This window comes from Symphalangus syndactylus, chromosome 7 (genome assembly GCF_028878055.3).
Source record: "Symphalangus syndactylus isolate Jambi chromosome 7, NHGRI_mSymSyn1-v2.1_pri, whole genome shotgun sequence".
NCBI lineage: Eukaryota > Metazoa > Chordata > Mammalia > Primates > Hylobatidae > Symphalangus > Symphalangus syndactylus.
In genome coordinates this window covers 85,022,143-85,034,370 of record NC_072429.2, presented here as the reverse complement: position 1 = coordinate 85,034,370, position 12,228 = coordinate 85,022,143, and the positions used below count along the sequence as shown (strand labels likewise).

At 35.8% G+C, this 12,228-nt stretch overlaps 1 protein-coding gene across 9 annotated transcripts in view; it reads right to left on the bottom strand.

Moving 5' to 3' along the window:
* Positions 1-12,228, bottom strand: part of WWP1 (WW domain containing E3 ubiquitin protein ligase 1) — a 122,521-nt gene that overhangs the window by 83,872 nt on the left and 26,421 nt on the right. For 6 of the 9 annotated variants that reach the window (XM_055286676.2, XM_063643381.1, XM_063643377.1 and 3 more), the window contains 3 exons: positions 11,788-11,880; positions 7,015-7,105; positions 118-256 (listed from right to left, as the gene is read on the bottom strand). In XM_055286676.2, coding sequence (XP_055142651.1) covers positions 118-256; positions 7,015-7,084 — 209 coding nt within the window. In that variant the 5' untranslated portion in view covers positions 7,085-7,105; positions 11,788-11,880. Of the gene's footprint in view, positions 1-117; positions 257-2,055; positions 2,246-7,014; positions 7,106-11,787; positions 11,881-12,228 lie in introns of all 9 variants that reach the window. The other 3 variants (XM_063643378.1, XM_063643382.1, XM_063643384.1) reach the window with 2 other exon arrangements.

Below are 12,228 nucleotides of genomic sequence, written 5' to 3'. Positions count from 1 at the left end.
GATCCACACTTTAAAAAAATCACTCATTACTTTGAAGACATTTTACGAAACAAAAAACATATTCCAAAAAACACACTTTCTTGTGAAGATTTTCCATCCTTTATACAAGGTACTTACACAGTTAGCTGTTCATCCCATTTTGGATTAGAGGAACTACTGGATTTTGCTGTTTTCCTAATTTCTCCGTCTACAACTACTTCTGTATATATCGCTGTTCCGAACCAGTTCTTTTTTCTTTTAAGTTTGGCACTAGAAACTAACAGACAAATAATTCACTAGTGAGTATGCGTTGCCAAAAAGTAGTACTGCACACTAATCAATCAATAAGAATGGAATTGTGCTTCTGGTGCAACTAGAACTCCTCTCGTTGGCAGAATGAAGGAACAATACAAAAGGGCTATTGATAATGCCTGAGAGCCATTTGAATGTTTCCATAACAGTTTTATTGAGCTATCATTCACATACCATATAATTCACCCACTTAAACTGTACAATTCAATGGTTTCACTATATTCAGAGTGGCACAACCATAACCACAATCAATTTTAAAACACTTTTGTTACCATAAAAATAAATTCCATACCATTAAGCAGTCACCCCCTTCTTTCTCCTCCCAATCAACCCTCTCCCCACCCCCACCCCTAGGCAGCCACTAACCTACTCTCTGTCTCTTTAAATTTGCCTATTCTGGACATTTCATATAGATGGAATCATATAATGTGGGTTTGTGACTGGCTTCTTTCACTCAGCATTACATTTGAGGTTCATCCATACTGTAACATGCACCAGTACTCCACTCCTTTTCTTGCCAAATAACATTCTATTATATGGGTATATGACATTTTATCTATTAACTGATAAATATATGAACTGCTTCTACTTTGTGGCTATTGTGCATAAAGCTGTCATGAACATCTGTGTGCAGGCTTTTGTGTGGACGTATGTTTTCATTTCTCTTGGGCATATACTTTGGAGTAGAACTACTGGGTCATGTGATAACCCTCTGTTGAGTAACTGCCAGGCTATTTTCCAAAGTGGCTGCACCATTTTATATTCCTACCAACAATATACACTAATTTCTCCACATTCTCACCAACAACTGCATTAAAGATCAAGGGAAAAGTGTCTTCAGATTCAACATGCCCATTAACATCCCTGCCAGGTACTATTAACTTGTCTTTCTGAAATTACATAACTGTGGCATTTAAAAAAAAATGCTTTAATGTTTTATCTGGAAAGTTAGTTTCGAAAAGAAGAAAAGTAGTATTTGCATTTTCAAATAAAAGCTTAAAAATCAAAATGTCATTATAAAAGTTAATCATAATCCCTTCTAGAAAGTGAATTTTAAATCTAAACATACCTGAGATATGAAGAAATCAGGAACTATCTACTTTCTGGGCAAAATACTGATGACCAGGCAGTAAGAACAACTTATCAAGATCACCTCTATAATCAATTACCTATGAACACCCTAGGTCAGAGATGAGGAAGGGAAAAGCCTCTTTCATGTCATACACACCAGATGTTAAGGATATAAAAACCACCAAAGCTATGTAAGCTTCCATTCTATTGTGAGAGAATAATAATCTAAATAGTCACACAAATAAATCACTGAAATACAATGTGATAAATGCAAGATTCAAAGCAAATACTATATTTAAGTACTGGCAACATAGCAATTAAAGAGTGTTCAATGTTATGTCTGAACTGCTACTATCAGGGTCTTAGCAAAACTCATTTCCATCCTTCATCATTCCAAACTGCTCTAACTTCAGTGTCACTGGACTAATATAGAAGACCCAGACTTGCTCTCTCCCAAGAAACTCCCCAAGATTCTTTGAATAAAAGTGCTCATGTATTTCCTCAGTATATGTAAGTCTTATCCATATAGTAGAAGGCTGGAAGAAGGAAAAGTCAGTATATGATGGTGTTAAAAGAAGAGGGATAGACATATCTGGGTTCATTTTTCAACTGTGCCACTTACTAAAAGCCTGACCATAGTAAGTCAATTAATTTCTCCATCCCTTACTTGAAAAATTAGAAGAACAGCAGTACCTGATTCTTAGGATTGGTGAGTGAAGGCATGCAAGGCACTATCACCATCAATGAATGTCTGGCATCCAACAATGGTAGCTGTTACTTTATTATTACTGACTATATAGTATTAACTCTTCTCTGAGTTCATTGCAGATCCATCCAAAATACGTCCACTGAATACCCTTACTTGGCAAAATACTCAACAATACTAGAGGGTAAGGTAAGAAAAGAGATTTTTAAAAGATAATAATCTTTAATCTCATGAGGAATTTATAAATATGCTAGCAAAATGTACATATAAATATTGTGATTTTAAATAACTAGAAGACAACCTTATTTATTCAAAAAGTTGTTCTAGTTAGTAGAATATATAGATTTTTTTTCCCATTTAATGAGTTTCCTTTGGTGTTATACACAGAATGTCCTCCACTCTAAGGTTATATAAATATTTTTAAACTATCAGAAAATGAGTCACATGTGGGAGGGTAGGGAGAGTTAACTCAAAAATCCCACTCACAATAACGTCTCCTCAAAAAATCTAGTGATAAACTTGAGAAATACGTAAGAGTCACATGAAGAGAACTATAAAACTTTACCAATGGAAACAAAGGCTTAAAAAAAGGATATGATATATTCCTAGATTTGAAAAGTTTAACATTGAAATATTTCAATTAGCTCCAATTTAATACATTATTTTAAAATAAAAACACCAACTGATTGGTTTTGAGTGTTTTTGGTGGGGGCAGAGGAAAAGGAAGGGAGACTTAAATATTCAAATAAAAGCCAAAGAAAATTCAAGAACAGTAAACATGTATTTTAAAATGCAAAGTAATAAAAGGAAATTTCTCAAAATATTTTTTTAAAAAGTACCATAAAGTGAAAATAATTAAAATGGTTTGACAGTGATGTAAAAGAGAAGTAAAGAGAACAAGCAAGATACTAATGCATAACAGTGGCATTTCAAATCAATGGGAAGATAGATGACACCATAAATTTTGAAACATTTGAAAAGAATGAAGTCTATAATTCACACCACTCATACAAAAATAAGTGGTATATGATTTGACATTTTTACTTTAAAAAGTGAAATTAATGCTTTAGAAGACGCAATAGCTAAAAGAAATTATAAACATGAATACAACAGCCCATTTGTTCTTCAATCTCATCCTTTTTATACATCTTGCATACTTTATGCTTCTGACTCTTTCCTGTTGAAAGTCTAAAATCTAAAATATCGAAGATAATACACTTCTATATGCTACTATTCTTGAGTACCTGGTACATTACAGTATATTACCATATGACAATAGGTAGTTTTCTGTTTGATTTTTTCCATCAGTTTTTCCACGTTCCATGATCAATGCTCTTATTCTTATGTGTTGCTGCCAATCAGATAAGGGTTAAGAACAGAAATGAGGATAAGAGTAAATATGCTAAAAATAAAAAAATAATTTGGCTTAGGGCAGAGAACCTCGGTTTACAGACAATAAACAGCCAGACTGCAATATTAGAGGGGCCTTAATCTGGGTACTTACTGTTTTTAAAAAGAAAAGAAAAGCCTGGGCGTGGTGGCTCACGCCTGTAATCCCAGCACTCTGGGAGGCCGAGGCGGGCGGATCACCTGTGGTCAGGAGTTCGAGACCAGCCTGGCCAACACGGTGAAACCCTGTCACTACTGAAAATACAAAAAAAAAAAAAAATCAGACGGGAATGCTGGCATGCACCTGTAATCTCAGCTACTTGGGAGGCTGATGCAGGAGAATCACTTGAACCCAGGAGGGGTAGGTTGCAGTGAGCCAAGATCATGCCACTGCACTCCAGCCTGGGCAACAGAGCAAGACTCCATTTCAAAAAAAAGAAAAATCAATACAGAGGTCTTTGTAATCTAATAAAAGGAGCAACAACTTGGAGTCCTAAGACCTCAGTTGGTTTCTCATTATTAACCCAAGGCACTTAATCCCTCTGATTCTCAGTGTCCTCACTGACAAATCAGGAGTAGTAATCTTTACTGCAGAAGATATTGTGAGATCAGTAAGACTGGGAATTTTAAGGTGACTTTTATTTTAAAAATTAGGTCAACAAAATGGAAGACAAAGACAAGAAGAAAAGAAGGCACTAAAACCTGGCGCCATTTAGCACAGGTCCGTGATTATTCTTTCCCAAGAGGATCACTGTATTTCAAAGGAGAGCAGCAACTGACGCTCAAAATGATAAATACTGTTGTGGCATTGTTTTGGCTACTTAAGATTGCCTTGGTCCACATCTATTTTCCAATTGGTTCTCCAGATTTGAGTCACCTGATAGTCTTTCAATATGTTCTTTTTCACCTCAAATCCTCAAACTGGCCAGATCAGGTTTTTCTTTTCTTTTTCTTTTTTTTTTTGAGACAGAGTCTCACTTTATCCCCCAGGCTGGAATGCAGTGACGCCATCTCGGCTCACTGCAACCTCCACCTCTAGTGTTCAAGTGATTCTCATGCCTAAGCCTCCCAAGTAGCTGGGATTACAGGCATGTGCCACTATGCCCGGCTAATTTTTGTATTTTTAGTAGAAATGGGGTTTCACCATGTTGACCTGGCCGGTCACAAACTCCTGGCCTCACGTGATCCACCTGCCTCGGCCTCCCAAAGTGCTGGGATTACAGGCATGAGCCACCGCGCCCAGCCTAGGTTTTTCTTACTTTAACTAAGAACTCTTATACACAGATCGAGATCATTTGAAAGTTACACCTCAGGTGTACTGTCCATTGGTCCTACGCAAGTTACAATGAACTGAAAATGTGGTGAAAATAGGGCTCTAAGCTTCTTATACAGAGCAAAAGTAGAAGGAATTATAGGTTCTTCAGCGGAGTACCTATCAGCTTCATCAGGAGAACTGTTTCAAAAATAGTTGCCCATTATTCACAGAAACCAAAATCCAAATATCCCTTATAGTTCAACCTTACTTACGGTGAGAGAAATGCTATTTTAAATAACACTAAGATACCACTTCAGTATCTAATTATGAACAATCCCAAAACTTGACAATAGATTTTGGTTAGGCTTTGGGAAAACAGGCACTCTCATGTATAGCTGGTGTAGACACAAAATGGTGCAGGCCCCATGGAGAGGAACTTCGCAATACCTGGCAAAATTTCATGTGTTTACCCTTTGACCCAGCAATCTCATTCTAGGATCCTATCCTATTGATACATGAGCAGAAATAAGAAACAACTTTTGTATGAAGTTATTTGTTGCAGCATTATTTGTAATAGCAAACAGTGGAACACCAATGTCCAGCAATGGGAGACCAGTTAGCTTTTTTACATCTATTCAACAGGGTATGGTGCAATGATAAAAAATAATATTCTGTTATGAAACAAACTCCAGAATAATACTGCAAAGTTAAAAAAAGCAAAGCACAGAAAAGTATGCATGAATTAGGGGATTAAGAGGAGAGATGAGATACATATACTGTACATGTATCTGCTTATATTTTCAAAAAGAAGCAACAGAAGGATAAAGCAAAACTAATAAAAATGTGAACCTACAGGGCAAGGGAGAAAAGTGGGAAAATGGGACCAAGTAGCCAGACCTCTCTAAATGTACCTTGGTTTTGACTCTGGGACTATGTAAATGTCTTACAAGGTTATGTATTGTAACAAGGTTACAAGGTTATATATTTTCCACTTCTCTCCCTACAGGGCAAGGGAGAGAAGTGGGAAAATGGGACCAAGTAGCCAGACCTCTCTAAATGTACCTTGGTTTTGACTCTGGGACTACGTAAACGTCTTACAAAATTTTAAAAAAAACTGAAAACAATGAACTTAACTAATTATCAATTTGGTGAGATAACCAAATAGAGAATTACTAAGTTACATTAAAACATGGTATTTTGACTATACATCCTAAAGGGAGAAAACACACAAAGAAATCTTAAACTGCAATGAGTGGACCTACTGGTTTTGGTAATTTTTTTAATTACCTTTTTTTTCCCCTTTTTTTCACCTCCTCCTCCCTGTTTTTGGTAATTTTCATGTTATTTTGAACTGGTGTAGTAGGATAAAACAAATATTATGATAATGTCATTTTGAATGGAGATTTTTTGATTAAGAGGAGAGAGTTACAGGCCAGGCACAGTGGCTCAATTTGGGAGGGTGGTGAAAAATGATTGCTTGAAACAAAGAGTTCAAGACCAGCATGGGCAACATAGTGAGACCCTGTCTCTAAAAAAAATTTTTTTTAATTAGACAGGCAAGGTGTTGAACATCTGCAGTCCCAACTACTTGGGAGGCTGACGCAAGAGGATCACTTCAGCCCAGTAGTTTGAGACTACAGGGAGGTATGTTTGCGCCACGGTACTCCAGCCAGGGAGAGAGAGTGAGACCCTATCTCAAAAGAAAAAAAAAAAGACATGAATATAAAGTCAAATTAATTTTTTTTTCCTCTTAGTAGAAAATGGCACTTACAGACTACAGTTATTATTATGAATTGGAAATATCAGCATGAACTCAGGATGTTAAAGTATTTTTTATTTTTTGCTTTCTACAATAAACATTTCCTAGCTTTGTTAACTGAAACCTCCTAGAAATAACTAACCTCATAGTAATGAGTACCATGGGAATTATAGTACTGTGTAATCCCACTTAAACATTTGCCCAATGATTGAACAAATGGCTAAATGTATGTAAGAAGGCCTTTAGCATTCTGCTCCATCCTATTAATCACTGAAGGGCCAACACAATGATACTTTTTCAAAAGCCCAAATTCTCCCACCACTACAGAGGCTGTATCTTCTCTTCATCCAGCATAGGTTCAATAAATATTTACTGAATAAATAATATCGTTTTGGAGGGCATATACTTTTGAGGCTTGTTGCAACAAATATGCCATGGTATCAATCTAAAAGAAATTCTATTTCTGGAATAAGTCTGCTGAATTAAGTATTCAAAAGAAAAGTTCATCAGGGAATTGCCATATTAAATATAAAAATAACTTACCAGTTACCTGTAACCGCAGCCTTCCACTGTGGTTATTACTAGTATCAGACCTTGGTGAAGCAGTGGCCATGTCCCAAAATTCAGCTAAAACCTATTTTAAAAAAGGGGTATTTATTCATGTGATAAGAGTTTGTAATTTTCAAGATATTAAAACTACTTGTTTAAATCAACTAAGAAGTTCTCAAAAAGTACAGGAAAATTATCAAGCCTATTACCATCCCATTAAAAGAAAACCCTAAAGTTAGTTGAAATAACAGAAAAAATGGTGAGCAGTAAGCAAAAATAAAAATAAACATTAGAATGTTGCCCTGGATATGCCTGCTACAGGAACAGACAAAGCACTGGGCCTGCTACAAGGGGAAGGAGCTGAGATTCCCATACCAAGCAAAGGGCCCAAGTCAGTAGAAACTCCTAACATATAGCAGAAGCATATATGTATGTTTTAGGAAAGTACCCCAATTTAAGCCACTGGGAGTACCCAAGACGAAGAGCAACCAAGTCTGAGTCTATAATCTTAAAAATCAAATTTATATGAAAACAAGCCACCAGTCTGGGCAACAGAGCGAGACTCCGTCTGAACAACAACAAAAATCTCTATCCAGACAAGACAAAATAAAACTCACAATCTACATGGGGTGGGAAGCCTCAAAATACAGTAAAAACTACAGGAAGAAATTGACAAATTGGCCATTGTTGTGGGTGATTTCAACACATCCCGATTAATCATAAGTCAAGCAGACAAAAAATAATAATAATGAACAAGCAGGATTTAATAACATCAACAGAACCTCATAACCAACAATTAGAAAATAAAAATTTTTCTCAGGTACTCATGAGACATGGGTGACATACAAAAAAAAATACACTGAGATATAATGAAAATCTCACTAAATTTCAAAAAATGTTCTAAGTCTCCGTCCGTAATACAACTAAGTTAAAAATCAATAAGAAAAGATAAATTTGAAAACTATAAATAGAATTTAAAAACACTTCTAAATATTTAATGAATCAAAAGAAACCATGTTGGAAATTACAAAAAAAAAAAAAACAAAAAAAACTAAGAACTGAAAAACAAAAATACCACATATAAAAATGTATGGGAAAAGTTATACTTAGAGGCAAATTTATAGCCTTAAAGACACACTAGGAAAGGAAAGGTTGAAAACTGATGTGTTAGTAGGTCATCTGGTAAGTCTGAAAGAGAAAAATAGAACAAACCCAAAGAAAGGAGTTAATAAAGAGCAGAAACTAATGAAGTAGAAAGAAGGTAACAGAAAGGATCAACAAATTCAGAGCTACTTCTTAGAAAACACTAAGATAAATAAATGTCTGATAAGACTAACGAAGGGGAAAAAAATGAAACAAAATAGGAAGCCCTAAAACAGACCAATGTATGTAAGGACATACCCATGTAAGAGATGTAGCAATGCAGATCCATGAGAAAAGAGGGACACTTAAATAAACCTGGAATTATCCATATGGAAAAAAAATGAAACTGGACCCCTACTGCACATCATATATAAAACCAATTCAAGATGGACCAATGACATAAATGTGAAAGGGAAACAGTAGAACTTTTAGAATAAATTACAGCAGAAAACTATTGTTTTGTATCCTCCCAGGATGGAAGGGTTTCTTAAGAGACAGAGGCATACTAACCAAATAAGAAAAGTGTGAATATTCACGCCTGTAATCCCAGCACTTTGGCAGGCTAAGGCGGGTGGATCACCTGAGGTCAGGAGTTCAAGACCAGCCTGGCCAACACAGAGAAACCCTGTCTCTACTAAAAAAATATAAAAATTAGCCAGGCATGGTGGTGGGTGCCTGTAATCTCAGCTACTCAGGAGGCTGAGGCAGGGAGAATTGCTTGAACCCGGGAGGTGGAGGCTGCAGTGAGCTGAGGTCACGCCACTGCACTCCAGCCTGGGCAACAGAGCAAGACCCTGTCTCAAAAAAAAAAAAAAAGTGTGAATATTTTGACTACATGGAAACTGAGACTTCTGTTTATCAGGACATCATAAAGAAAATGAAAACATATGCCAGAAACTGGAATAAATTTACAAAACAAAAAACTAATTAAAGATTAGTATTTAAACTACATATATAAGAATACTTACAAATAAGAAAAAGATAACACATTAGGCAAATAGGCAAAAGGCTTAACTGTAATTATACAGAAAAGGAGATTTCTAAAGCCAACAAACATGAAACAATGCCGAATTTCACTGCCCACCAGAGAAATACAAACCACACAGATGTCATTTTTAAATTCATTAGAATGGTAAAAACTAGGAATGTTGATAATGCCAAATAATGGTAAAAAACATGCAACAGTGGTGGCTCTTATACACCGCTGGTAGGCGTTTCAGATGGCAAAATCCTGTTGGAAAATAATTTGGCATTATCATTTAAAGCTAAACATTTGTATGCCCTTCAGTGAGTAATTTTGAATTTTATAAAATTTTTTGTACCTGTGTACCAAGTATAAGCATTCTTCATAATAACAAAAAAAGTGAAAAATACTCAAATGTCCATTGGTAGAAAAATGGTTACATAAATTAGGCTAACTCATACAATGGAGCATTATATAGTAGTGAGAATGAATGAACTACAGGTGGGGGTGGTGGCTCATGTCTGTAATCCTAGCACTTTGGGAGGCCGAGATGCCTCCCAAAGGTGGATCCCAAGGTGGATCACTTGAGGTCAAGTTCAAGACCAGCCTGGCCAACATGGTGAAGCCTCGCCTCTACCAAAAAGCAAAAAAATACAAAAATTAGTCAAGCGAGGTGGCAGGTGCCTATAATCCCAGCTACTCAGGAAGCTAAGGCAGGAGAATTGCTTAAATCCGGGAGGCAGAGGTTGCAGTGAGCTGAGATTGTGCCACTGCACTTCAGCCTGGGTGACAGAGAAAGACTCCGTCTCAAAAAAAAAAAAAAAAAAAAAGAATGAAAAGAATGAATACAGCTATAAGCAATACCACGAATATATCTAAGAAAAAGAACAGTTAAGTGGAAAAGAAAAAAGACAGATGAGTTCTGAGCAATAACATCTTCCTCTCAGTTCTGTCTCCAAGATTTAACATTCTACACTGAAGTCACGAAGAAATTCTTCCAACTCCTAATGACAAAGAAGAAATGAATTATTTTGATGGTTATCATGACCTCATCTTTTGTTATTCATTTCCTTTGAAAACACCATGATTCCATGATTGAAAAAGAAATCCAGAAATGTGGCGTACTGTGGATCCTGAGCCTCAAGAGTTCGTCCAACGAACAATTACAGAAGCCCAGTAAAGAACTGCTAAGGTCCAAACAGCCACCAAATAACAAGCTGTCAGTCTTCCAAGGAGTACTCTATGAATCTTATGGAAACATTTCTGCACACAATAAAGAAACTAGTGTACAGAAATGTTTATTTGTCTATGATACAGCAATACCTACAGAGTCCAAAAATAAGTCTCCACAATTATTTTCTGGTTATAAATTTGAATTTGCCTACTGAGATATTTCTGTCTATTTTTATGTCTGCTCAAACATCTTTTATGATGTTTAAATGTTTTCCTTGAAATGTATAAAGATTTGTAAATTAGATTTTCCTCTATAATAAAATACCATATGTGCAAGCTTTAAAAAGCTACAAACATGATTATGAAACTCAAATCAAACAATCATATTTGTAGTATTTTAAAAAGAAAAGATGGAAACAAGTTCAGGATAGCAGTTCCTTTAGGGGCTGGGTAAAGGTAAGAATATGGAATCAGAGAAGTCTTCACAGCTCTTTAACCATATTGGGATTGATCTAGTTCTTCAGTTGAGCAGTTGGTTCACAAATGGTTTTTATTATTGACTTGTGTATGTTACATATAATCTGGTACATTCAAATTACATGGTTTTTTTTTTAATTTAAAGAATGTATGGAACGCACGGAAGTAGATACAGTAAAGTATAAATCACTAACTCATCAAGTATAATTACTGGAGCCTGTGATGCAAAAGAAGGACAGATACAGCTTTCACAGACGGCATTTAGTCTTCCAAGAAAAAGACACTTTTTCCTCTAGGCAGTAAATGAGGGATTTAAGGATAGGTGAAGATATTGACTCATATGGAGTAGATTAAAAAATAAATCAAGGAACCTTATTAGGGAACTAAACAGAAAGATAACTACTGAGAATAACGGCAAGAGGCATAGGTTACTTATTTGAGAAGAATCGTAAAAGTTTACGATACTGTGCAAACTGGGGAACAGTGCCAACTAGGTAAAAAACTATTCACTTTACTACATGAAACTCTCTCTGTACCCTGATCACCACCCCCAATCTATTTTTCTCTTTATTCTATATAAACCCTTTCATATCACCCAATCCTTAGACTCAAGAGCACATGTGCTGGTAAGCAGTAACTGAAAATTTAAACTAAAACCATGAGCGATAGTTCAAAAATGATACCATCTTGCCTTAAAAGGGAAGAGATACAGCAAATAAAATTATCAATTTCAACAACTATTCTCACTTCCTTTAATAAAGTTGTATGACACTTAAAAGATGATGTACTGCCATATATTCTCCCACCTGAGCATTACAGTAACACTGTGTGAGGAGGGAAGCGCTCTGTCCATCTTATAGATGAGAAAACTGAGCCTCAGGAGTATTAGAAGTCTACAGCCGTATTTTTTATGACAACATATTACTAGGTCTACATAATTAACTATCAAAATGTATGAAGTCTGACTATTAATTATAGTCTTAGTTTTAAAAAAATTGTTAATCACTTACTATGTATCAGGAACTGCTAGACACTGGGGATACAAAGATGAGTAAGACACGATTCCCTCTTTCAAGGAGCTCATAGTCTGTGAGGAGACAACCCTGTAAACAAATAAATAGCTTTCAGTGTGATAATTCCTAAAATAGACGCAAAAGGTAAAGTACTACATCTGGGGCACACAAGAGAAAGTAGATAATCCAGTCTTCAGGGATCAAGAAAGGGATCACAGAGAAGATAACCTCTGAGAGAACTGCATCTTGAAGTGTGTAATTCTTCAAGAGAGAATTACAGAAAGAATGGCACATCCAGAGAACTGCTTGCATAGTGGACAATGGAACATAAGGACAGTGTAACGTGATCAGGCAAACAGAGAGGGTCTAAACTGCATAGGATCCTATGGAATAGTTTATATTGTATTTAAAATATACCATGCATAGTACTTTAAAGTT